The 27,979-nt window shown below is 38.2% G+C and overlaps 1 protein-coding gene across 1 annotated transcript in view; it reads right to left on the bottom strand.

Moving 5' to 3' along the window:
• The window catches only part of CSTPP1 (centriolar satellite-associated tubulin polyglutamylase complex regulator 1), a 77,852-nt gene that overhangs the window by 41,075 nt on the left and 8,798 nt on the right, over positions 1-27,979 (bottom strand). The window contains exons 2-3 of the mRNA XM_021533346.3: positions 27,818-27,920; positions 11,720-11,850 (exon numbers count right to left, since the gene is read on the bottom strand). Of these exons, the coding sequence (XP_021389021.1) occupies positions 11,720-11,850; positions 27,818-27,920 (234 nt within the window). The remainder of the gene's footprint in view (positions 1-11,719; positions 11,851-27,817; positions 27,921-27,979) is intronic.

Here is a 27,979-nt window from a genome sequence, read left to right as displayed (position 1 = left end):
AATAGTCTGAATTTACAATAAGGGAAGATGAATAAAGAATATACTTCAGCATATAAAGTAGTTTCTATTTTGAGCTTCTTCAAAAGGGATAATCTCTTGCCAATTTTACTGTAGAAACCAGCAACTTCTGTACACCAAGACTGGCTTTCTAAGTGATACAGCTACCAGCTAAGCACTAGACTGCTTATGAGCCAAGACATTTTCAGACAGGTATTGCACACATATGAAATAACCTTCCCCTCCTAAAGAGCAAAGAATTGTCAGGAAAATAATACTGAGCATGTGATTCTACAACAGAGATGTGATTCTACAGCAGAGATGATGAACTTGATGACATATGTTAATTAAATTGATTTCTATCTTGTTCTAAAGACATTGTTGAGAAAAGCATGTAGCAAAGAGGGCTGTAATATCAAACTTGAATACAACTACAACTACATCCTGCATCATTCTACACAGCTCATGCACAGTGATCTACTATTCTGAGTAAGACAAGTACACTCAAAACATTCAAAAAACAAAAAATATGACAGATTCTTACAAACAATTTATGTAGACAATGTTGCTTCATATTAACATGTGTGTGTTTTCTTACTTGTTTCACAGGAAAACAATCCTGTATCTGTAAAAAAACCACTTTAATATATAAAACTGAAATAATATATCAAAAGGCCAAACATCTTGAACTCTGACTATGTGAACTTCAGCTAATTACTTCATTTCCCTGTCTCACTTTCCGGAACTGTCAAATGAAAATGGTATTGTCAAGAATTTTGGGAAGCTTCAATCCTTAATGTCTGTAAAATACCTGGAGATCCTTAGAGAGTAGGTACAGAAAAGTGTTATCAATAATCATCATTCTGAAATTAAGACATCATATTAGAGGTCTTGTCCGTCACAGAAGAAAGCCATGAAATACTTCTCAGCACCTTAAGGACAATTACACTTGCTCAGTCATTTGAAGGGTTTGTTAAGGGAAGTTTCCAATCAAAGTAGACAGAAAAAAAAATTAATTCTTTCAGGCACAAGCCACAATATTAACTGCTCACTACCCTAATCATGTTAACTATCATTTGCATCACATTGTAACTTCTCACAGCACACCTATCTTTCTGCCTCTGCTAGCAGAATGAAGAAATACCTAATAGCAGCATGAGGAATGGGGATGAGAAAGAGTAAATACAGAAAAAGCTTTGTTTCTGACATCAGATAGCAATGCAGAGACAACTTCATGCAAAAAGTACTGACAGCTTGACTTCTTTTCAGGAAATGTTTAAGTTATTCTGGGAATTATATAAAGGAATTTTGATTGAAGAGTAGATGAGCACTTTGAATGAATATGCAATACCTTGACTCCAGCAGAAAGAGTAGGGAGAAAAGTGGTAACAGATAAGCAGATACCATAGCTGGAAGGAAACAAATATTTGACAAACAGATGATCAAAACAGAGATATATAACAAAAACATGGGCAGATATAGAGATGACTAGAGAAAGGGATGAATATAGTTCTCAATGAGTTTGTCCTACAACACAAAGGAACTAAAGGGGAAGAGTTAAAATTCTATTCAGGACAATATTGCCTTTCTTGACATCTCTCCCTGCCCTCTATGAAAATGAACACTAGTAACACTTTGTAACCTCACAAACTTGCATTTCCAAACAGAAAAAAAAAAAAAATCTTCTCAAATGTTCCGTTTCCTTTAGGTTTATTGTGTAATCCATGTACTCTCCAGATCCCCTTGATGCTATGGTTTCTTCTACTGAGAAAACGCCAGGTTACTGCATTACAAATATCACCCAAGTTCTACTGGAGAATATGTACAAATCCATTAAATTAGCTGATGTAAATTTTGACTATTTCTGGGTCTGAAACTTAATGCAGGAAAACCTCAGAGAAGACAGGATTTGAAAGTCTCTATGTGAGCACTAGAATTAGCAAAGCTTTGATCCTATGGATTTTTGGGTTTTGGCTGACATTGCAGCCTGGGAAAGTGTGAACTGTGTGAGCTTTTCCTGTGCCTGAAGCATTTCTAAGGTGTTTTTCTTTATACCTGAAAAACCATTTTATAAAAGTTTCAGAAAATTAGCTACTTGGCAATTAGAAGGACCAAAGGCCCGGATTTCAGGAGAGCAGACTTTAATGACTTCAGAGATAATTTTGGAAGAATTCTATGCGATATGGCTCTAAAGAAAAAAAGAGGTCAAGAAGTGATGGAGATTTAAGTATCTCTTCATCCAAGAAAAAGAAAGCTCCATTTTTCCAACAGAAGTTATGAGATTCAGGCTTAGTAGGATCACAGAATGCAAATCATTCTCAGATCTACTTATGAAGGAAGGTATCACAGACTGTACATTACCACAGTCATGTCCTGTGACAAATTCAGAATGGATCAAGCTTAACTTATAAATATTACCAACTACATTTCATAACTCATTTGCAGATTGCAGGTTTTCCATAGTAATACCTTATCACCATTTCACAGAGTAGTAGTAGCATATCAAAGTACCAATCATGCATGCAGATCACTTCTACTGATACTCATCTAGGATCCTTGAAAGAGGCATAACAAAGTATAAACCAACAATCCTTTTCATCATATACAACAATTTATACATGATCATACTCATTTAAACCAGACTTCAAGGTGTTTACTGAGGTAAGGCAACTTTAAAAGGATGCAAGAATTTCTGTACTTAATTCAGCATCACACTTTAGTCAAACATGGACATCCTGAATGGAACTGAATGAGGCCTCAAAACAAAGTGCAAAGTAGGGATTTCCTGAAAGGTTTAAAGTTTCTAGGATCGAATTATCTTCCCTAACAAGAAAAGGCTTACTGGAATAGTTCAGTAATATAGTTACAGAAACAGAAACTCAGTCAGTCCTTTTAACAACACAAAGGAAAATAAGTTCCTCAAAAGAAATAAATGGCACTCTCAAGTTTATTTTATCAAAATAACTGAATATAAAGCTTTTGTGAGTATAACTAATAGATTAAGCGGAAGAACAGGGGACCAGAAATTGTAGTTGTGCAAATTCCTAATGAACAAACAGGAAAAAAATTTCTAGATATAGGTCAGATCTGCTCAATCCAATGAGAGTAACATACTGTAGAGTCAGGAGCACACTAATCAGCTGAGTTAATTTAGGAAAGCTAGGAAGTGAATGTGTAGTGATGTGTAGGAAACTATAAAAAACAAGATCATGAGAGAGAAAAGCTGAAGAACCTGGGATTATAAAGACACAAAAATTATTTGTTCAGAGATATTTTGTGCAGCTAGACAAAAATATAGTTATCTCTTCACTTAAAATTATAACTCCCAGTACCAAGGCGACGTTGAAGACTTAATTACATGTGTGAAGGAGAGTCCTTACTCTGCTGTTCATGCTGAACACGCCTTCCTCCTTCAGTCTTCTTCCTCAGATTGCAGCTACACTGCTCTCAGCAGCTCAACACAGAGATGCTAGAGTTTATTTCACAGAAATGAGTGCAGACACACCATAACAACACTCCCCTTATGTCCACTGATCTGCTGAGACACATCAACTAGGTTCAGGCTGCTGTCAGAGCAATACAGCTCTGTAACTTCCAGGTCCCAAGCTAGTATCTTGAGTTAGTGCTGAATTGTACCATATGGAAACACAAACCCCAAGCTTAGTTGTCTATGTAAACATTGCATTACACAGCACAGACACACACTTGCAGCCAACATCATGGGCAGAAGTACGCTTTAGGGTTCACAGAGAAAAGACAATGCATTCCTCAGTTTCAGTACTTTCACCTCTCAGGGCAGACTAAGAGCCAACACTGGGCTGAAAGCAGATGTGGGCTTCATAGAGACCCTTTTCATAAAACCTCTTTGCAGAAAATCATAGTATAAGGAAGTGAGATAAAAAAAGATTTTTATCTACTTTGTCTACCTCTCCCTTTCAGCACCTCTGCTACTGAAGAAGAGATCAGCAATAGCAAAAAACATGCTAATTAATGAAACTAAAGCTTCACAGACATTCTACTAGATGATCACCTATGCACACTTCATGTGCAGATCATCTTTCAAGATATGTCACAAGTGAGAGAAGAGACAGACCAAGTTTATTTAATATAAGAAACATGGAGCATTCAGAATCCCAGGCTAGATCAAATCTTCTAGAACCAGTTTTGTTCCAGGAAACTTCCCCACAATTTTTAATACTAACTCTTCAAGACTACATTGTAACCTAAAAAAGCCTTAATTAAAAAAATCCATTTCAGTTGGTTTGAATAGGAATGCTGTCATAGGGATGAGAAACTTGCCAGAAGACTGCAAAACAAATAGTAATAATAATTACCAGTTGAATTTTGGATAATTGCTTAGCAGAATGCAACAATGATCACTGCTTATTTAAATGTTTTGCTCAACTGGGACAAAAAGTAAAGAACATATTAATTTTATTTGCCAATGACACAACCAGTGAAGAAGTGTCAAAAGACACAAAATTGCCAGAAAACATTAGAAAACAAACAGAAATATTTACTGGTTTAGCAAGATATACATCTGGAATATGAAACTGAAAAAAAAATTAATATTAAGAAGAGCTGGTGTATGCTCAGAGACAGTTGAAAAGGAAATATAATACTGGGGTGAAAAATAAACCCCAAACCAGATTAGACAAGAAGGGTTTTCAGTGTACTACATTTAACTTCACAAACTGCCTTGACAGAATGGCATGAACTGAATTCAGGGAGAGACTAGCTGAAAACTCCATCACTGACCCACTTCTACAAATGATTACTGCAGTGCATTTTAGATCTATGCAATGCAGACATTTTAACTTACAATGGCTTGTAGATATATCTCACCATCTCTAAAATGTAATCCTCTACTTATTTCTACCCAGCTTCAGAAATCCTTTGTCCTGATACTCCAGAGTCATGAGTGCTTCCAGGCAGAGCAGCATTGATAAATCATAAATAGCAACAGCTGTAACCGTAGCATGAAGGAACTATGAGGTGAGTAAGGTTAGAGATCAATCATTTCAGCTAAGGCTATTTCACTGCAGAATGAATTTCCAGAAAACACAGGTATCTTATCTTTAGGACATGCTGTGAGACCTCACTGATTCATAAAAGATTTCCTACAATAACATGTATAAAAATCTGATTTGGTTTTAGTAACAAAAAGGAAAGGAAAAAAGATTCTGATATTTATTGTGATAATCACTGTATTGTTCTAAACATCTCACTTAGCAGAGACTGGCTAAGCTAGAGATGGACACAGTCTAAAAGCTTACAAAGGAGGGAATAAAAAAAGGCAGAGTAATTTAATATAAAGAATAACATATGGAAGCATTAGAATGACATTAGCAAAGGAAGGGATTTTGTAACCTCAGGAAAGTAATCTTGTCAGCAAAAATACATTAAAATAGCATATTTCAAAACTGAGCTGGGAGAACAGTGGTCCATTTAGCTCTTCTCCACGTCCAAGTTACATTAATTATATAGATAAGACATTTCTTTAATTTTTGTAAGGAACCTAGCCTTCCTGGCAAACTCAAGAACTCAAGTAGAATTAGTCATAGAGGCTTACCACTCTTCTCATTTCATGACATAGCTTGTGTGCTTGGTTGTGGTCAACCTCCCTTTCCACAAGTTCCAGAGACAGCTAGGCTTCCAATTTCCTAATTCAAGTGTGCAGAAGCAAAGAGGTAGCCATCACACCATGTGATGAATGTGAAAAAAACCTGGTCATTTTATAAGATTTTATTTCAATATGAACAGTAACAGTACCTTCAGAACAGTCTGAAGGGGAGGCAAGTGTCTGTAAAAAAGATTCTCAGGCAATATAGTCTAACATAACTTTCTGCAGCAGTTTTACATTTCAGTGCTAAATCTAAGGTATCAAACAACAGCTATTTTTGCTGGAAGCAGTTCTAAATTGGGAAGAGGGGGAGGTGCAAAGAAAGAAAAAAGAGAAAAGCTGTTGAAAAGCACCAAAGAAAGCTGGGGCTCTAGGAAAAAAGTGCCAATGGTTCTGACTGAGCTTTCTGTACACTTCTCAGTACATCAGGCCTGGAACAAGTTTCTGAGTGCAAAATTTCTCTAATTGGCTGGAAAGCATTTAAGGAAAAATCTTTTTAATTAAAAACAGAGAACCAACAAGACATGAAAGCCATGGGGGTTGGGAGAGGCATATGTTGACCTTATGAGGCTTCACAGCAGAACTCTGCAGGGGCTGTTTAAACTGAGAAAGCACAGTTTTAATTAAAGAGTCCTGAGGAACAGACAATTCAAAAGAGCAGGTCAGATAGATTCCAAGAGGTCAATTTAAGCACAAGCAAAGGGAAAACAAGACTTCTGGCCATTCTGCCTTCCTCTGGGAGAAATCTGTTGCTAACTGATCATTATGCTTCAACAAACACAAGCTGTCCTCTAACCACCTCTGTGAGTGTTGCGTATCATTGGTAAAGTTAAAAGGAGGGCACAAAGGGTTGTAGTGAATGGGGTAACAGACTGACTGGGTGACCTCTTGCTAGTGGGGTTCCACAGGGCTCCATCTTATGCCCAGTTCTCAACATCTTCATTAATGACCTAGATGTGGGACTCAAAGGAATACTAAGTAAGTTTGTCAAGGACACTAAATTGGGTGGAGCTATCGACTTTCTCAAGGGCAGAAAGGCCCTGCAGAGAGACCTTGAGAAATCAGAGTGCTGGGCATTCACCAACCATGTGAAGTTTAACAAGGGAAGGTGCCTGATTCTGCGCCTGGGATGGGGCAACCCTGGTTGTGTGTATAGATTAGGAAGTGTAATCTGGCTGTAGAGCAGTGCCACAGGAAAGGGACATGGGCTGACAGTGGATTATGAGTCAGAAGTGCCCTGGCAGCCAGGAAGGCCAAACATGTCCTGGGGTGCATCAGGGCCAGCAGCACCAGCTGAGCCAGGGAAGGGATTGTCCCACTCTGCTCTGCACTGGGGTGGCCTCAGCTTGAGTGCTGGGGGCAGTTTCGCATGCCACAATATAAGTAAGGCATGAAACTATTATAGATTGTTCAAAGGAGGGCTACAATAATGGTGAAGGGTCTGGAGGGAAAGTCATATGAGAAGTGGCTGAGGTCACTTGCTCTGTTCAGTCTAGAGAAGACACTGAGGGGAAACCTCACTGTAGTCTTCAGCATCCTCACAAGGGGAAGTAGAGGGGCAAGCACTGATCTCTTCTCTCTTGTGACCAGGGACAAGACTCGAGGAAGACATGAGGAAGACATGAAGCTGAGCCAGGGGAGGTTTAGGCTGGATGTTGGCAAAATGGTTCTTCACCCAGAGGGTGGTTGGGCACTGGGACAGGGTCCCCAGGGAAGTGGTAACAGCAACAGCCTGACAAAGTTCAAGAAGCATCTGGAAAATGCTCTCAGGCACATGGTGTGATTCTTGGGGTTATCCTATGCCGGGACAGGAACTGGATTCAGTGATCATAATGGGTCCCTTCCACTTAGCATATTCTATGATTCTCTCACAAGAAATTCTGTGAAGTGTTTTTCACCAAGAAACCTCAGTTTCTTGACACTGGATCACATTAATCTGTTTCCTTCTAGTCCTGGTATCACATTCCCAATGCATGGGATCCCAGATATGCTTGTGCATACTTGAAAATAGAACTCTGCATCTTGCTCAGCTTCTAAAACCACTGGAAAATCCTGTAAAATGGATCCAGCATATCACCAAAAAGAAATCATCTTAAGAAAAAATAAACAAACAAACAAATCTCCCCAAACAACAAACTTTTCTTCACTTTTTGAAGTGTTACTATCACATTTATTGAGGCTAGTAAATTTCCCTCACTATTCAGAGACAAAAGAAAAAAGTAAATCTAGTCTCTAAACAAAAGGACTTTAAAAAGTCAAGGTAACCGGAACACATTGAGTAACAGAGCTAACATCATAGAAAAATAACATAAAATCTGCTATATTTCTCCATGAAGAGCTATTTCCCAGTAATTCAAAAAGATAAGGAATGAAGTAGAAAAGTAACATCTACAGCAATTTCCCAAGAGAAACAGTAATGCTAGTGCATTTCAGTTACTGTATACATGGTTCTGGACACACACAGATTGTTACCTTTAAGCATTGCTTGTGTTCAGACAGATTTCTCTATTATTGGCCATTTGAGAGCTCATGGCTTGATGCATCTGCTTAAGTGAATGACATGCATATTCCAAGTCAAGGCATGGTCAAGACTGACAGACAAAGCAGTAAATTTCCCTGCATCGAGGAGGAACAGCTACAAACCAGATAAAACAATCACTGAGCTTATTTGTGAGATTTTTTCCTATTTTTCTAAAATCCCAGTTACACATTCGGAAGTGAAAAGATGGGGGTTTGTTTGTTTGGGGGTTTTGTGAGTTTGTATAAGCTTGGAAATTGCATCATCTTTAATATTCTCCCTTGCTTCCCTCCAGCCAGGGTACAAGCTTTGATGTAAGTTATTTATTAGGTGGACTTATATCCTTATAGGGTTGGTATTTATGTTGTTTATCAGGGATATCCTCCACAGATGGAGAAAATTTTTAAAAAGCCACCACCCACTCCTAAAACATGAAATTCAAATCTGGAATGAAATGTAAAGTAATTGAGAGAGGGAGAAACAGCAGTAAACACGTTTATGATAAAGGAATAAATAAAACCAAGAACAACCTAGAAGACGTGGAAGTTAGTGAATGTACTACTTCTGACAAAGGAAGAAAAAAACATGCTTTCATAGTTCTTCACAGACATAAATCAATGACAAAGAATGGAGCAATCCCTGCCCAGAAACAAACCCAGAGAGAAAACTGGGGCAGATAAGAATCATACTGTAGAAAGCAAAGGGTATATTTTCATCCTTTTCTGCACACAGAAATCCCACTGACATAAAGCGGCCATTTGATGAATAACTCTTCAAACTCCTGACACAGGGCATCAAATGCAGAAATTATAGTTCAGATCTCAAAAGCAATGTTCCTATGTTAGCCCAAGCTATATTGCTACTAATTTCAGAAACAGCAGGTTGTTTGTCCCATGCTCTGTTGCACTTTATATAACCATAAGCAGAATTTCTTACCAGGACTCCATAACTGACTGACCTTGTGGTGATTTGACCCTAACGAGGTGCCCACCAAAGCTGTACTGTCACTCTCCCCCGTCAGCTGGATAATCAAGAGAAAATATAATGAAATGCTCATGAGACAAGAGTAGGACAGGGAGAGATCACTGACCAGTTACTGTTGCAGGCAAAGCAGACTTGACTTGGGGAAATGAAATTTATTTTATTACCAATTAAATCAGAGTAGGATAGTAAGAAATAAAACCAAATCTTAAAACTTTCCACTCAGCTCTCCCTTCTTTCTGGGCTCAACCTCATCCTGATTTCTTTACCACCTTCCCTCCCCCAGGTGACACAGGGAGACCAGGAAGTTTGTCACACATTGTCTCTGCCATTTTTATCTCCTTGCTCTCCAGTTCCAATATGGTATTCCACAGACACTCCTCCACAAACTTCTGCAGCATAATACTCTCCCAAGGGCTGCAGCTCATCACAAACTTCAAAAAGTAGGTCCCTTCCACAGGGTACAGTCCTTCAGGAATGCACTGCACCAGCCTGAGTCCCCCATGGAGTCACAAGTCCTGCCAGCAAAGCTGCTCCAGCATGGGCTCCTCTCTCCATGGGTCCACAGGTCCTTCCAGGAGTCTGCTTCAGCATAGGTTTCTCATGCAAACACAGCTATGAAAAAAACATCTAGGTCTACTCTATGTCTGAGTGTTGTAATGACCATATTTCATCCACCACAGTGCACAGGTTCAGCTTCTCAGTGAACGAGTTTAATTCTTAGGTGGCCATCTATGTTATGAGCTCCTCTACACACAGGTATAGCAAAAAGAATTCCATAGCAAATAAAACTGAAATGAAAAACCTCAAGGTTCTATTCTATAATTATGGCTAGAGAACCACAGACATTGGACTACATGGATGAAAATATTGACAGTAATTTACCTAAAGTGATGCATTTCTGTCTCTGGTTGGTGTAAAAAGAAAATGGTGGTAGATGTATAAGCATACAGTAAAACATGTAATATTTAATTAGACTAAAAAGTGAAACTACTATACTTTATAGTTAGAAAAATATACACTGAACTCCTTTTAGGCCACAACCAGAGCTTAGCAAAATCCACCTGAGCTTTTGTGCCTGTGCTTATTACCCTTTCTCTTCAAAGTACCTTGGTGATTACACTTTCTTCCATGGCCTTTTCCATATTCACAAAAAAAGTACTAAAAGTTAAAGAGAAAGAAGATATTACAAAGCTAAAATTTTTCTGTTCTTTTCAACAAATCCAGGTGCCCTTCATCTGGTTGAGGTCAGTGCTGAAGCCTGATGAAAACTTGCACTGAAAGTACTGCAGTGGATACTTTGCATTAGAGAGCTTCTTCTCAATTTTTCAATATGGTTTACCACTAACAGCTGCAGTTCTGGTGGATGACTTCTTCACTATTATCTCTAACTCCCCACAGAAATATGTTCTGCAAGTCTACATTTTACTTTTCCTGACTATGACCTGATCTCAAAACAGATATGTCCTTACTGCAGTATCATATAATTTACCTCAAAACTTTAAAATATTATCCCTGAACTAAAGCAAATTATTTATAACGTAACAAAGTACCTCCCACTGGGAAGAAGGTGTTACGGATAGCATAGTCAGTTTCTTCAGCAGCTTACGACAGATTTTGTCATGTTTAACTATGATTGCTTAATTGCCGAAGATCTAGATAGCATATGTCAAAAAAATCTTTATTGATGGTCTGGTAAACTGTGTTCATCAAAAGCAGAAGTGTTACAAAGTTTAGCCAAAAGGCAAGGTTTTATCTATATTTAAGAGATGGTTCTAATCTTTCCTGAAAGAAGAAATGAGTCTGAATAGCCTGAAAAAATGAGGCTTATAGTAAAAAAACCCCACCAACATTCATATTTGTACAGCAATTTTCAGTGTATTTGCTTAAAATACTAAATTAAAAAGTAAAACAAAACATAATTTTAGTTGCATGTAGTTACAGGAGTTTATTTTGAATTCTGTCCAGCTCTGTAATACCTAATACACCAAGTGCAATATAAGAATAGCTAGACACGATAGCACAGTACGAGTATTTATTTTGGCACTGGAGCTTTTTCTTTGTGGGTAGGGTTGGTGAAGAGGTCACACAGTTGTCAGTGGTCCCTCTTCTACAGCCATCAGGCTTCTGCAGCATCACCTAGCTATGGCAGGACTATTCAGGCAGTGCTCACCACTATGAACCCAGCCTCCTGCAGGCTCCTAATGAAAGCACTCAGGAGCCCAGCTGGATGAGAATCTCAGTACCCCCTGCCCTCATGCTCCACACTCAATATTCTAATCTTCCTGGGTCCCAGCCACCAACCTCCAGCATGTTTCTTTTCCTATCCATCTCAATGCACAGGTCCACAACTGATCTATTGTTGCTTGACATGCTGTTCTGTAACAGAAGTAGCACTGGCAACCAAGGTGCTTCTACCCTGCTATATTCTGGGAGCCATTTTTAACCATTCCACAGGGAAATGTGATGTTTTCTCCCCATGAATAATATTAGGATAATTAGAATGCAATGTGAAGGATCAGTATTTGTAGTGCATTAATAGCCTGGCTAACGAGTTTCATGTCGAGGTAAAGGACAGCAGTAGATGCTGGAACACTTGCCTCCATTTTTCCCCACAGTTCGGAAACACCTCCAGAAGGTCCGAAGAAAAGACGCCCTGTTATGAGGGGTGGCTTGGACAAAGCTGAACTCACGGAACAAGATGTGTGTTCCTTGCCGCACGCTGTTAAAACTGTGGACAGAAAGTCAAAACAAGAATGTTAGAAAGCTGAACCAATATGAATATTCTGGGAACAACTAGAACAGCAGCAAGAAAACCACTGGCTATTACATTTTGTGAAACCAAATCTCCAAAGTTTATACCCATCTGTTCTCTAGAGAGAAGACTATTTGCAAAAACCACACATTGAAATTTAATTATAGGAATTAGAGGTTTGTGAAAGTAAAATTCATTCTTAAGAATCCCAGCAAGGAGCGTCCAAGACCCACTTATTTGAAAACAATCCATTGGAAAATGGCTTGCCAAGAGTAACGGTTGTTTATTTGACCAGAAGATACCCTTTATTTTAGTACCTTTGAACTTCACTGCTGTTTTCATTACAGTTTTCTTTAAAGCCACAAAAAAATCCTCTTTAAGAGAAACCCCAAGATATCATTTCTAGGTTACTGAATATTGATTATGGGATGTATAAAACTTATTGCACTTGTGATGAAAAGCTGGTTGGCACATCACTAAATAACAATTTGCACTAATGCATTTTGAAAAGAGTAGTTGGTCATTATGATGGACCTTCAATTTGACACTCATGTTTCTGTATTTTAGTATAAATTTCTAAAATCTGAGTTGTAAGCACATTAGGCTAACTTATTAGAGCAAACATTTGATTACAAAGGTTTCTCTGAAGTGCAAGAGGTTCTCCTTTGGGCACGGTAAAGCTCAACATACAAGAACAAAAGAAATGCAAATACAAACATTATATACCAAAAGGTATAATGACAGCGTTGCCTCAAAGACAGATTTTGTGCATTTCACTTGGCATCATGCAAGTGGGACAAAGCTTTGAAACACTCCAGAGAGATCATTAAAACATTCACTTGGGACAGCAGCTTAACTCTCCCTCATAGACGAGAATTAATGAAAGATACAAGTTTACTTTCATCACAGCAGATCCTCTCCTTCAGTAGCATCTTCAAAACAGACAAAATCCAGTGGTCAGTGTGGTGAACCTTCTCAGTTTGCAATTTTAAATCACCTCTTTTAATATAAAGACTTTAAATCACTTTATCCTTCGTAATACGGAAAGGGAAAGAGAATTATACCAGACAGACTTGAGCAAAATTTTAAAAATCATGGAACAACTGCATGTGGGTGTGTGTGTAGAGAGAAGTCATTCAATTTTTACAAAAGGAATCACTATTTCTCATTTTTAATATCCTGGTTCTCAAACATATGCAAGCAAACAAAATCTGTTGTCATCTGTTGAAAGGTAATATAGAACACAGTTTCTAGCCCCCCTACCCAAAAGGAAATGTAAATCAAATAAAATAAGTACAATCACCTTATGGTTAAGAAACACTCATGACACTTGAATCCTGGAATCAGGAATAGTCTTCCTGTAAATATTATGGACAAATACAATATTTATATTTATGAAACCTTATTCATGTTAAGTAAAGCACAACCACTGTCCCAGGAGATTAAAGTAAATAAATAAATCATATGATGGATCAAAATATGCCAAAATTACATGACTATCATTGTGAGTAAAGAGTATTCATTACAAAGTGCTGTCACTCACTGCCTAAGAGTGAACAAGTTCAGAGTAAGGTACAGTAACTTGAAAAAGGTCCCACAAGATGCCTATGACAAAGCTGGAGATGGAATTTCAGATCTTCTCATCCCAAACCACAGCCTGTATGACTTCTTTCATTTCTGATGTGCATTGTTTCACTGATGATCTGACAGACTGATGGAGAAAATAAGGATACAGATGAAAAAGAAGAAACTTGCTGTAATAGAAGAAGGCAGCTTTCAGAAACGTAACAACATAAGGGAGACATTTTGGAAGAGAAAGAAAATGAAGGCACAATGATACAATTAAATGCACCAAATTATGCTGCTCAGTACATCTACAGAACATGCAAATTTTGGAAGCAGATCCTGGCACAACTGTAACAGAAAAGTCCAGACATGAAGCTAACATACTATTAAGTCAAAGCAGACAGCCCTACTATATTACTCCTTATTTCTAATAAGCAAAAACTCTAGCCCCTTGCATTTTCATAGGATGGCTTTAAACTACCAGGCAGAAGGGTATGATATAATTTGTTGCTTACTCAGATAAAAGAGTGGGTGGATATGCTGGAACATTACACCTGGATGTGCTGACAGCCAAGTGCTTCCAGCTAGTTGAGTAGAGGAGGATTTTGTTTAACTATACAATGGAAGGATTTTCCCCCAAAAGCTCAGGATTGCAAGCCTGGGAGTCAGAATTTTATCCCAGTTAAGATGCTACATTTTATATACCCTACTTTATACATTTCTTTTTATAAGTTGTAAAAGTACAGGTCAAAGGAGCCAGCCCATGATGGAGCTATCCAGCAAGCAGCCCAATGACAAATCTATTTTCAGACAGGGTCAAGATCACTACAAGGGACAGGAACACTATATATTTTGAGTAAATTATATATGTTGAAATTCTTATATCATGGGTAGATGGGCAGTACCAAAATAACTTGGCCACCTTTTTTTATAACAGCTGCCCAGAGATGAAGTTACCATTAATGCGGCAATCTTACAGGTAAACATTTCTAGAAGAAAGAAAAATTATGACAACCCAAAGTTGTTACAGGTATTCCAACAGTAGGTAGGGCATATGACCAACACCTTACTTTGATTTTTATACATGCAAACATATTTTTTTCCAATTCCTTTTGAATACAGAAAATAAATAAGCTGCACTCAGAGGAATGGCTTAAGCAAGATATCAATAATAAAGGAACAAACTTAACTATTAAGCTCAATCATTCTCAGCAAGCTGAACAGCTGCTGAGACTCTTCCCTTAGGATTGCTCAGTTTTCCTTCTATCTGTCCTCCTCTCACTGAACAGCTCATACTGTTAGCAAAGTTAAGTGGCTAGAGCTTTTCAGCACATTTGAAGAAAGACTTAGGAAAAAAACAGGGTACCTCAACAAGTTATTACTTTGTCCTCAATCATTTAGAAATGGGTTTGGGAACCCAGAAGCAGGGAAAATAATTTTTCACTTCTCTGGTTAACTTTTTTTTCCCCTTTTAGGCATTGGAAGTGCAGCCATCTGCAAGAGATTCCTTCCAGAAGAAAGCTTTCAACAACTGCGCTAGCCTGCAAGCCTCCTACTGCAAACCTAATGATTGTTTCAGTCCTCTACATGATCAGTAAATAGAGCAGGCAAATTAGAAGAGTAACAACTGTTACTAATGATGTGATTTTATTGTCTTGCTGAAACCAAGACTACAAATTGAATTGAATGTTCATTAGTTAACACCAGTTTACTGTGAGCACTCAAATTTCACACAAGAATTGTTAGGCAACTGGATATTCTGTTAACAGAATAGCTTTTTCCATTCACTTGTGAGAAAACCCTGAAGAAAGATGAGAGAAGAATAAAGCAAGGTTCTCAGTTGACGGGGATATCTAAAGATATTCTTACAGTAGGGGCTTCAGGATGCTTTCTCACTCCTTTCCTTCCTGTGCCCAGAGCAGCCAAAGCCCAGAACAGGCTCCTCCAACACTACTGCTGATAGGGCTGCATCTCACAGCACAGCCAGGCTATTCTCGTGAGAGGAAGAAAAAAGATATGGGAGGAGACTATGATAAAACAGCCCTAGCTATCAAAAATGGCTGTGCTGGGAATTCTAGCACTCAGGTGCTGCTTCTCTGAACAGAGCAGCTTTCATAAGGCTTTGTCTTTTGTGTCTTTACATTTTGGCAACCTGCCAGCGTCCAGAAACTTTCAAGCACTCTTTTCAAACCTTTGGACTTCTAAATAGATTGTAAAAGTCCCAGGATGCTATGGTAACATCTCAATTGAAACCCATTATAGCAGTTAGCCTCTGCCTGCTGAACTCAGGCAAAGCCAAATATGCACAATGCAGAATCCCAAGTCCTTGAGAAGGATGGAAGAGCTTGCCAGGACCCTGCTGTCCCCCTAGCAGGTGCCACCTTTGGTTACCATGCAAAGAGCTCAACAAGCTCATAGGACCCCTCCACTACCAAATGGAAAATAAGAAACAATAACCATTTTTCCTTAATTGACAGCATTACTTCTTGCACTTTCTATCAAGAGCATGATGAAGAAAAAATTTTGAAGGCTTCTTGAGCATGAACCATTTACACACACACCCCACCCCCCACCCCCTTCTTTTGCCAGCTACACAAGTGTCTAAGTCATTATCGCAGAGTTGAGTGTCTCAAGCAAAAATAAGGCAGTGTCAAATGCAAAGTTGCTGTCAGAGGCTATGTTTAGACTGACTGAAAGGTCTGTAGAGAAGAACAGTGTGGAGGATTTTATGTCAACATTACAGGCCTCCCAGGACTTGTTTCTTCTTGACACATGGTCAGGACTACTTCTAATCTAGTCTCATTGACTGAATGTTCATTTGCAGAAGGAACACATTTACAGTTAAACTCCATCTGAAAGGAACCAAGAGGTCCAAGATAGCTTCATTGTGTGAACTAAAGCACAGTAAGTAGGGATAACCAGGAGTATTAGGATTAGAGACTAGGCTACAATGGGTAAAAAAGAACTAGCTCTAGCAATAGAAAATACTGAAATACAAAAGGCTGTACAAAACAGGCCATTTCTATTTTTAAATAACTCATCCACCACAGTAAAGCATCCCCAAATGACCAACTGCACTTAGCCCAAGGCTATTCTCTGAGATAGTAAAGTGAGGTTTACCTTGCCTAGAAGGAACCGAGACAGGGAACAGTTAAAACTGGATGCCTAACTGGGTAAAAAAAAAATCACTGTTGTAGTGATTACTGCTGTATGAGTGTAGTTTAAGATAATTTTATTCTTCACCTCTTGGTTTAAGTGTACTACAATATTTACAATATTCAGATTAATCACTGGGCTGCTTTATTAGCTATCCCCCTTGGAAGGTAGTTTAGGACCATGAGCATTCCCCAATTCAAAGCCACTGTTTCAATTGCTTTTTTAAATTCTACAGATCTTAGAACTTGGGACACTGAGGTCAGCCGCAAGGAAACCACCATCATCCTCTAATATAATTAGCAGTGCTTTTTAGGCATTTCCTTGGAAATGTGTTAAGACAAAACAGATGCTAGAAGTTATTCCTGATGACTGGCTTTAAGGGAAGATAGTTGGGTTTTTTAACAACTAGGCAGATAGGAAATCATTAACATTCAAAAATTTTGGCAAGATTGGGTGATATAACACTGCAAACACAGTGACTGGATCTTTTGAGATCCTTTCTGTCTCATGCACTCAAATTTACTTCAGCTGAAGGGCGTGAAAAGGAAGAAAGGAGCGACACAAATTTTAACTCTGGTTTTCAGATTTCTTAATATAGGCTAGGAATCTCTGTATTCATGGCAGACTTAATACAGGTGGTACAAAGATTATCCCATGTACTGGGATGAAGGAAATGAACTACAGCACCTGTGACACAGCTCAGAGTAGGCAGTGAACAAGCTTTCTTATGTTGCTTTGTAGCAAATCAAACCCTCTGAGACCAGTTTAGAGATTCTGGAGAAGGAAAGGATTAAAGGAGTTGCTGTGTTTGCTTGTTATTACCCAGAAAGCCTTCATCTTTTTTGGAGCCCTCTCCCTTAATTTTTCATATGCTAGGTCAGTAATTTAACACCTCAAGGCTTGCAAATCCCAAGCTAAAATGACCATACTGTGTTGAACTAGTAGCCCAGATTAAAAAAAAATAAAAAATTAAAATTAAAAGGCAAATGGGGAGGGGTGGGGACATGGGAATCTTTAAAAACAGAGGCCTTTTGATCAGAGCAGCATCCTGCAGTTTGCTGTAACTCAAGCTGACCATTCTTACATAGCAGGAATTAAGGACTCCCCCTGCCAGGCAGGGTCCTATTAAAACACAATAGCTGTTTGAAAAGGGTAAGCAAGCTGATATGGATATAATAGGCCACATATTGGGGCCCCTTTCTACTGTGAAATAAAGCTTCTTCTTAGAATTATGAGCTGGGAAGCCTAGTATTCAGGAAGATGGGAAAGGGCATACAATGAAAGACCATAAATAGCCCTGCAGAAGCCCTCCAAGGTGCTTAAGGGAAACGTAAAGAAGCCTCCACAGATAAGCATCAATCACCCATGACCAGCTCTTTCAGTCTGATCAGGTGCAATTTCAGACTACATGGTGTTTCAGTGAGTCTAGAGAGGTCTTGCTGGTATAAACAGAGATCTCGTTTTACAGGAGGTGATTTACTAAAATATGAATATAGATCTAATATTGATATGCAACTGAAACGGACAAAAACTCTCTAACAGTTTAAAGTTAGAAAGTGTATGTTTATTGCAACGGCAGGGCAATACATGGGATCATTCCCTAATGTGCACTGCAAAAATCACAGGTATTAAAAAGCTCTTTTATTTACGGAAGTCTTGAATACACAAAATATGAATGCATATTCATATCCCTGTCACTTCTTCTGCTCTGCTTCGTATGCTAATTGGCAAAAAGGCTATTAAGCATGCATAGTTTTATTCCTGAAATGAGTTGGGGGTCCATTTTAGGGAGGGATCTCCAAAGTGAAGAAGTAAAATAAGTCTTCCTTGTTCTGACCTTTCTACCTTTCCCATGCATACATGACAAATGAATCCTGTAGTTTTCCTGTGTTCAGTGGGTCTCTCATGTATGGGAAGTCTGCAACTGTTTTTGTGTCCCTGAGATCTGTCTATCACATTCTGTTTTTCATGATAAGCACAGCTACCCAAACTTATGTTGACAAGCAATGAGTTAATGGATCTGGCTACAGTTAACTATGAACAAAGCCTGTTTATCTACTTCTGCTAACTCAGCAACATCTAATTTAACTATCTTCTTAACTTCCCTAAAATTCTTTATTCTTCAAAATTAATGTCTCATAGGAAACTGTTTAAGTTGCACACCACAGGAACAGCTGCATGAACACCATTATAACTAGCTTTTATGGAGATGACTGCAAGTTGCTAACCAGATTCCCTCAAAAAAACCTGCTTTTTTTCTGGCAAAACCTAAACTAAATACATAAATAATAAAGCAATCTAGAATGATACACAAGGAAAACTGATAACTCTCCAGCTAATCTATTTAATATTTGTTCAAACTAGTCCAACTTGACATTTTGGGGCAAGAATAAAATTCCTTCAGAAAGCTCTATAACGCTGTATTCTGAGAGTATAGGAGATGCAAGTCCTTTGTTAGCTTCATTATCCTACCGCCATGATCTCTCTACTCTTTGGCTTCCTTTATTAACTAATCAGTATTTCTGTCCTCTCTGTTGTGTTGTGGAATTCATTCACTAGCTTCAAGCTGCCACAGAAACCATATTGTGAACCTGTGGCAAGGGTGAGAAAATGGCACAAAGATGAAAAACACAAGTTACACAAGGTAGCATTCTGATTTCCTCTTGTCTAACAGTTCCAAAGGAGCTACAGAACTGACATCAGCTGGAGATGGATTTTGATACCAAAGCATAAATGTCCACCAAAGTAGGAGTATGAATTTGAAAATTATTGAGGAACTGCATGCATCTTGAACTCCTGAGATCAAAGTAAAATGCCAAGTAAAGGCAAACTGACTTCTCAGAAAGTTGAGGCCAAAGTGTAAGTACAAGTAAGGGCCTGCTTGCTCCATTCTGCATGAAGTCTCCTATTGTAAGACAGTTCCATGTTTTATAAACTAGACTTTTAGTTATTTTAAAAGGTAGCAGCCCAATCATGTTATGGAATGTGATGATGCATGAAATACTGAAATATAACTGAATACCTCTTCTAAAGAGATTCAATACTGGTGCCATGCAAACAGATTCTGTATTTGCTCATTTCAGCTTTCATTTGACTGGAGAATTTCAGAAGAAAAAACTTACAACTTGTGTTCTCTCACCTATTCAGTTGCTTTGGCAAGAACTATAGCACAAAGACTGAGTGGTTTCCAATATTTTCATCATGGCAACAAATGAACCTTGCCAAAATTCCTTAATATAGATGAAGTTACATCATTTGACATTAATGCTAACTCTGCATTTGGAGATTGCTTAGCTAAACCACATTGTGCTCACTACAACTGCTTGGCTACAGTGTTGACCAGCTACAGTTTGTTTAATTCACTTGAAGATACACAATAACATTAAATTTGCAGGACATGGTTATTGCAATTCACTAAAGCTAATGTAGTCTGGGATCTGTATAGTTTCAACACAGCACTGCATAGAAGATCTCAGGTTCTCTGAAGATATGCAGATTTCTAGAAACTAGATTTTTGTTTTTTTGCTATTGTTTAGTTTTGTTTTTAAATAACAGGAAGATAAACCATGTTTTAAAAATGCATTTTTCAGACTTGCAAGACTTTTGGTGTTTGATATTCATGGAGATGCAGACATAGTTAAGGGATTTTATCCTGTGAAGGGTAAGGAAGGGAACACATATATTCTTAGCACAGCAATTAGAAATGTTCCTCAAGGTTTTCTGTGATGCCTCAACATTTTGCAGCCTAAGAATAAACACAAAAGTCCTTCTAACAACACAAAACTGGGAAAAAAAACCCAAATTAACAACAACAACAAAAAAAAACCCAAACCCCAACTTCAATTCTGATCCATCTTTCCTTAAAGATATTTCTGGGAAAAACAAAAGTGTTCCTTAAATTTACACTACTTGACTCAAATTTAATAGGAAGCCTTATAGGTTTAGACAGATGTAAGCCAAGAACTCTAAAACTGAACTCCTATATACATGAAGTAGCCTAGACCCATGCCAAGTGCTTCATTAAAACAAGAACTAAACCATGTGAGTTAGTAATGCAGAAAGAGATACTGCTATTCATAAAGTTACCATGTATCCAACAGTGGTACTCTTATTGCATGAGCCATCAAAAACTATTTGATGAAATAGTATGTTAAAAAGAAAATATTATTAACAAAAACTATAAAACTCTGCCTTTCATTCTTAAGAATAATTTTTAAACTCCCACATATAATATGGGAAAAAACACCATTTACCAAACTTTCTATGCTGCTATGTTTTTCCAAAGTTGCTATTCTTGTGTGCATTTCTACTGAATTCCAGTTCCCAATTTCACATTACTAAAACAGTTTGCTTCAAAACACTTAGAGAAACTGCAGGAAATCCAATCTTTCAAGCATATGACCAAGCATGAGGTAAGATTACTGCTTTATATACACATTGCAGATCATATGCAAAAGCCTGTAAGTAGTCCCACTACATCTGTGGTGCATCTATCACTATTTATGTTTCTCATCTTTTCCTATATATTCCCAGAGTGACTCAGCAAGCACAACTGAGCAATTTTCCAGAATGATAGCAAAAGTTGCTTATCAAACAGTTAAATAAGCATTGAATATCTAATTTGCATCACAGCAAACTCTACTACAGACCTTTTCTCAGTGGAAGATGGACAGTATAAGATTTCCAGAGCTCCCCAATTCTGACTTGAGGGCCCTTCCAATTCTGCAAGGATAGAAACAAAACCACAACAGAGATGCATGATAAGAAATGCAAGAACAGGGCAGGAACCAGCCAATATCACAGATATATTAAAAAAAAAAAAAAAAAAAAAAAGAAAAAAAAAAAGCAAAAGCAGACTGCTGGAGAAAGTAAAACTAAACAGAAGACTCTGTGACATCCTGGGAAGGGCGTGATGCACGTTGCCAGCTCGTGTCCAGCCTCTCATCCACCAGTATCCCCAAGGCCTTCTTGGTAGGGCTGCTCTCAATCTGTTCATCCCCCGGTATGAACTTATCCCAGCCTGTATAAGTTCATACACTTCAAGTCACAAAAGTTTGATCTCAACTCCCAGCTGGGATCATATACTTCTCCAAATTTGTACTAGTAATATCAGCAACTCTGATGAAAAGGAATAAAAAAATGGAAGCATAAATGAGCATTTTACTAGAGTTAAAAACCAAAGCTAGAGAGAGGATAGTACATTCAACTCTAGCACAGAGAAAAGGCACAAAGGTAACTCAGATATATATTGTCTTGATGCTTGTACCATTTACCACATTCCTAGACTCTGGCTTTTGGGAAATTTCTTTCCAGTTTTATTAGCTATCCACACCACCTGTATGTAGTTGGCTTTATCCTAAAGGAAGCTCAATTTCATGGCAGCTGTGTTGTATTTCAACCTTCAAGGCTGTAAGTAAAAATAAAATATACCAAATTACATAAGGTCTCCATGAAGTAGTCAGCCAACTCCTGCTGCAGCTATTCTGAAAAAGACCACAAGTAAATATATAATTTCCATGATGTGAAGGAATAGGAAAGAAGTGGGCAAAGACTCCTCTGATACTCCTGTGAATTTATACTAGGAGCATCATAATCTGATCACACTGCACATGGAAACTGTGATTACCTCTCTTCAAAGAGCAAGAGCACAGTGTAAGCCAAGTCAGTATAAAAGTGCAGACATATCATGGATAACTACCCTGTGCTGACAATATGCCAGTACCAAGTATTAACATTCATATGCTTTGGCAAATCCTGCAGATTCTTTTGTCACCAAAACATTATGAGAAATTTCTTACATGGAATATATTACCACATAGAGCATCAATGGTAAATGTTTTCTCTTAAGTTCTATTCTGTTATTGCTTTGCTACAGTTCTTCCAAGATAATCCTGTTTACCAAAAAGATTTTTTTACCTTTTTATCCCCTCTGTTTCTTTGCAAAGGACACATCTGAATATCCACTCATCTGTAAGACTCTCAAGAAAAAAGTAAGAAAATACTACATTTTCTAATATATTGGCAACATGTGCAAACTACAGTGGGAATTAAGTATGTTATTGAGATTAATATATGCATTTTTTCCAGCTGTTTACTCAACAGCAGTTTTCCCAATCAGCATATTTGTCAGGTTAAGACTTGTTGTAATGTTTGTTACAGAGAAATGACTCTGGGAAAATAAGGAGTTCATAGATACTGGCTGTCATATCAAAATCCCAATGCTGTTTCTGCCATAAAGCTATTCTATTACAAAAACATTGGGTGACAGATATACAGGTTCCAGACAAAATTCACATAATTTAAATCATAAATAGGGTTATCCACAACCCCCAGTTCTTTGATAGCTCTCATACAAAACACACACCCCATGCACAGTGGGCAGGAGGTACTGAAATCCCATTTCTAAGGTGGGCTGGAGAAATTCAATTACAAGAAGAGAGTTTGCCCTTCATGCTTCTCTGTAGAGGTGAGACTGGAAGGCAACAAAGAGACTAACAGAAAGGCTTTGTGTCCATTAGCAACACTCTTAGTGGAGAAATATGCGATTACTGTAGGTTCCCCAGAAAGATTTATCAACAAATTCTGTCCTTTAAATCCGTGCAGTCAGTAGAGAGACGCTTTCGAAATGTTTTTTTCACAGCAACTTATTCACATTAGCTGCAAAACCTCCTCAGAGCTTCTGGCACAAGTGCTGTGTCTGAGTTCATATATTCACTCTTTCCACTGATAACTGAAGAGCAAAGGAGAGGCAGACAGCAGTCTTACGCAGTGCCCTAGGGGTCAAGGAATCCCAAGTAAAAGCCTGTCAGGAACCATCAAGCACATTATTCCAGCCGAGATTTTCAGCCCAAAGGGCTGCACAGCTAGGTCATTGACAGCAGCAGCTTGATACCGATCACATGGCTCAGTGCAGTCTTGCATTGAGTGGTATAATTTTATCTTTTTCTCTCCATAGCAGAAGAACATGTAGGAATTAGGATAGTATTTGAAGAATACAAGAAATGTTGTGGAGTTTTTTGCAATTGCTCAGATGATTATATCAGAGAGAATATCAACATTTTACGTAATATCCTAAAAGTAATAATACCTCACAAATACTACTGATTTGCCCAAAACACAACAAACTAACACTAAAAATCCCCAACAACCAATGCCCCTCCCCCAAACAGTTGTACTGAGAAATTCTAATGAATGGCTCCATCTCTCAGAAAGGGAATCTGGCACAACTTGTCAAAGCCCTAAGGACCTTCTCACTACTGTTTTTGCTGTTTGTACTGTAATTGTACAAAGTACAGAGTCGACATTCTACAATGCTAGGTGCTGTAAAGTACACGCAGTACAATATCATTTCTGTCTTGAAGAGCTTACACTATCCTTGCAAACAAGACAAAACAAGTTACTCTGAAAAGGGGAAAGATGCAGAGCAGATGACAGCAAGATGATGATGGTGATAAGGCCTACATACACAGATACAAAGAAAAAAGAAAATTGATGGCTCTAAGCTAGCTCTAAGAATCTCTCCTTTTCATAATCAGATAATTCAGCTTATTTGCAGTTGCCAATTAAGGTTGCCTTCAGTGAGTGGCTTAGTTCTCATGGGCATCCCATCTGTCTTGTTCCTGGCCCTTCCCCCCTGCCCTCCTCCCCCAAGGGTATTGAGGCGGTTTTTAAAGAGGAGGACATTGTTTACTCTACAGATTTATTTCTGTAATGTTGTATAGCAATAAAGGACTGAACAAGCCAAAAGTTTGTCTGATACCAAAGCCTGTATCTATTGCCAGAGAAAGCCAAAGGAGCGGTATCATATTTGTCCCTAAGGAAAGAGTTGAACAAATCGTTCCAGCCAATCAAGACAGCAAGAGAAAATGAGGTACTTTCATTGCTAGAAGTTGATACTTCTCACCATGATAACATCTTCCTTCCCAAGGATCCCAAACTATGTAGCACTGTCAGTCTTGTTACTAGGAACAAAGCAAATGCTCCTTTCTGTAAAACAGGGCTCTACACAGTGCTGAGCTGGTGTTTTGAATTGCCAGGCACACAACAGATCTAAGAGCAGTATCTGACCCTCAACCCTGTCACACACATCACAGATACCTTCTCAGATAAATACTGTTAAACTGTCACATAAGATCCAGCAGGGGCGTTCAAGTCAGAGCCAGCAGAAGCACTCTTTACAGGAAAAGGGGATCTCAGACATCAGTTTGCAGAGTCCAGTGGAAGCTAAAAGCAAGAGTTTTTTATCAGTCATGCTCCAGCTAGCAATTGGTCAGGAGACATTTCACCAGAAACAACAGAAAGGAGAAGTGTTTTGCAATAAGAATATAGACTCAAAAAAAAAAAAGTTCATCCCCTTGTCTCCAGTTCACTTGTGTTTGATTTATCAAACAAATTATTAAAGTTATGAAAAAAACACTTTCCTAACCAAGGTAAGTTACAACTGGTTATTATTTCTGAACTTTCCAAAGAGTCTTGAACAGAGCAGCACATCTACCTGCATGCTGGAAGAGAACGTTTCATACAAAGGATTAGACTATAAGAAAAGTAAAACATACTAGAAGGAAGTCTCTTCATAATTTTTTTTCTGGTTCTTTAAGCTGAAATGAAAAAAAGACAAACAGACTCCTTTTAAGAGCCCAGAAATTATGAAGTGGGATGCTATGCACATTCCCTCTGCATGATCAAATGCATTAGCATGAGGGCCCTATTTTTCTTCAGTATAGGAAAGATCAAGAAAACAGGATGATAAATAATGTATATGGGGAACATGTTCCTTTAAGATATGTTGTCACAGACATGAGGCTGGAAGAAGCAAAGCAGCATTAGTGTGTAATTACACAGAGGGTTTTCAAGAGTCTGCATTTCATGAAGATTCAAGAGCAGAGCTGAGATTTCTCAGGCTTGTAATGAACAAATACCAGTAGCATTTCAGCATATCTATAACATCAAGATTAGTCCTAAGAGAGACATAATTTTACTTGTTTAACTAAAAGATGTGGATTAATTGGCAGAGGGGTGATTGATCCCTGTTCCTGTAAGGGTCAGAAGTGAGCAAGATGAGGGAAGCCTCAAGGTACTCCCAAGATTGAAAGCAGATGTCCACATGACTGGGACAAATGAACATTGGAATAAAGAGGGAGAAAAAACTATCCTTGAAAACTAAAACCATTCTGGAAGGAAAACTGTACAGAGTAAGGTCAGACCTTTGCAATCAGCAATCACAGTGCTAGATGGTAGCTAGCAGTGAAATACATACCCAATTCCATTCCTTAGAAACAACTGAAATACTCATTGCCAGCAAAACACTTACTGCTTGATCCATACAAAACTAAATGACTGCATAATTTTCAATTCTGAAATTTCACTCAGGTATGCTAAGTCTCAATAAAGTTTTCTTAATTACCAAAAAAAAAAAAAAAAAAAAAAAAAGTAAAAAAAAAAAAAAGTTGTTGTAACTGGCTCAAAGACTTGAATTGACTTATGGTAAAGTGGGGCATTGCAATGCATGATAGAAATGCCATCAGGTTGCTTTTCAGCAGTGAAGAGAGGTCCATGGAACACCACTGTATTGAGAAGTGTGCCCTCTGAGAGGAGTTTGGAAAATATCTAACACTTGTCCTTGACAGACTAATTTCAATTTCTGAAAAGTTACAGAAGTCATTCTTGTACCCCATAAGCACTTTAAAAAAAAAGTTACTTGTTTGGGCTGGCCTGCTAGCTTTCTAAGGGTTCGGTCTAAGGACCTGGGCTTGGTCTCTAATTTTAAGTCAGCATAAGTAGGGAAAGGACAATTTTAAAAACTGGACATCCTAATACCAAGTCCCTTCATCTCAAATCACTGCAGAATAATTCAAAACATGCAGATTCCAGTCCTCTCCTACAGAAAAACATGGATTATGGAAAACAGTGGAACAGTGCCCACAAACCTTCTGGAATCTCACAAGTTATCTTTGAGTTTGAAGATGCTGAGACTGAAGATTAAGTTTATTTGCTTGGGAAAGAAGTGTAGCCTTCAAAGCACAGCTGGAACAAATGTTGTTAGTTGAGTGGATGAACAGAAATCTTTTGGGCAGTGAAGGCTCACTACTAAGCCCTGGGAGCCAGAACATGTGACATTTTCATAATAGGAAACTTCACATTCTACATCCATATTGTTTATCATTCATTCTCCACTTTAAATGAAGAATCCCACATTTGAAATCTTCACAACTCTCAAAATTACTAAGCCTGTCTGTGCTTTGGTATGGGGACACAGTTTTATCTGCTAAACTCCAGATATTTTATAAAAGAAAAAAATAAAAAAAGATAACTACTAGTTCTATATTACAGATTGAATGAAAATAAATCATTTGCCTATCCTTCATAAAATCAGAAACTGCACAAGACACTGTGAACAAGAAAACATTGTAGAAATCATATCTATGAAAATAAATGGAAAAATTTGTGAAGTATATATGATCAGAAGTTTAGAAAAGGCACAGAAGGGTCAGTTTGAAATTAGATGTAAGCTGATCTGCAGAGATGCCTCAATGACAATTTCAGCAGGGTATTTCAAAGCCACCTTGCCTTCAACCCCAGTAAAGAAATCCTCTTGGTGGGTAGAGGTCATTGTAATCCTGCTCTTTATCTTTCTTAAGCTCTTGTTTTCCAACTATTTGCTCAGCTGACTAATGTTGGTATTGCTTTCTGTGGACAGAAAGCACGTAGTTTTTCTCTCAAGAATTTTCTTGCAAATTACTAAGAAGAGATAGTGCTCATGTCCAGTATTTAAGGACTTAGGCAAGTTTTAAGAGAAGAGGCATCCTATTAAAGCATTCAACAGGACAACAATCACACAAGGAGACAAACAATTCAAATTCATACTCAGGAAAAGGAAGAACAAGCGCTGCTGAAACCAGCAGCAGTCTGTGAAACAGTTTGCTTCAGTATTTCTCAAGCAGCTTGATACTAACAGTCCTGACCAAGAGAAGCAGAATTTGGTTTTCCATGTTTTTAAAATCACTGTTCCCCAGAGTGACTCCTTCACATGAATGTTTGTAACAGAAGAGGTACTGAACTGTACAAAACCCACGTACATGCTCAGGCAGCCCTTGACTAACCCAGTAAAGTCCAGCATTCACAATATAAGCAGCACATTTCCAGCTCCATTCTCCATGTATTCTATCTGTTTCTAAAAGCTCCTCTCAGGCTGGCCCTACTGGCAGCATCCTGATGTACTTACTATTCAGTGAAGAACCTGGCAATGCCGTACTGACTAATATCTTCTCTGCTCTCCAGCAGCTGGCTCACTGCATCCTCCATGTATGTGAGGACATGTCGCTGAGCTGCAAATAAAAAAGAGTAAGAGACAGAAGTTAGAATCTATGGGGCCTTCCCAGAGCAA

Source organism: Lonchura striata, chromosome 6 (genome assembly GCF_046129695.1).
Source record: "Lonchura striata isolate bLonStr1 chromosome 6, bLonStr1.mat, whole genome shotgun sequence".
Classification (NCBI taxonomy): domain Eukaryota; kingdom Metazoa; phylum Chordata; class Aves; order Passeriformes; family Estrildidae; genus Lonchura; species Lonchura striata.
Note: the sequence above shows the minus strand (reverse complement) of the source record. Positions and strands in the feature narration are given on the sequence as shown.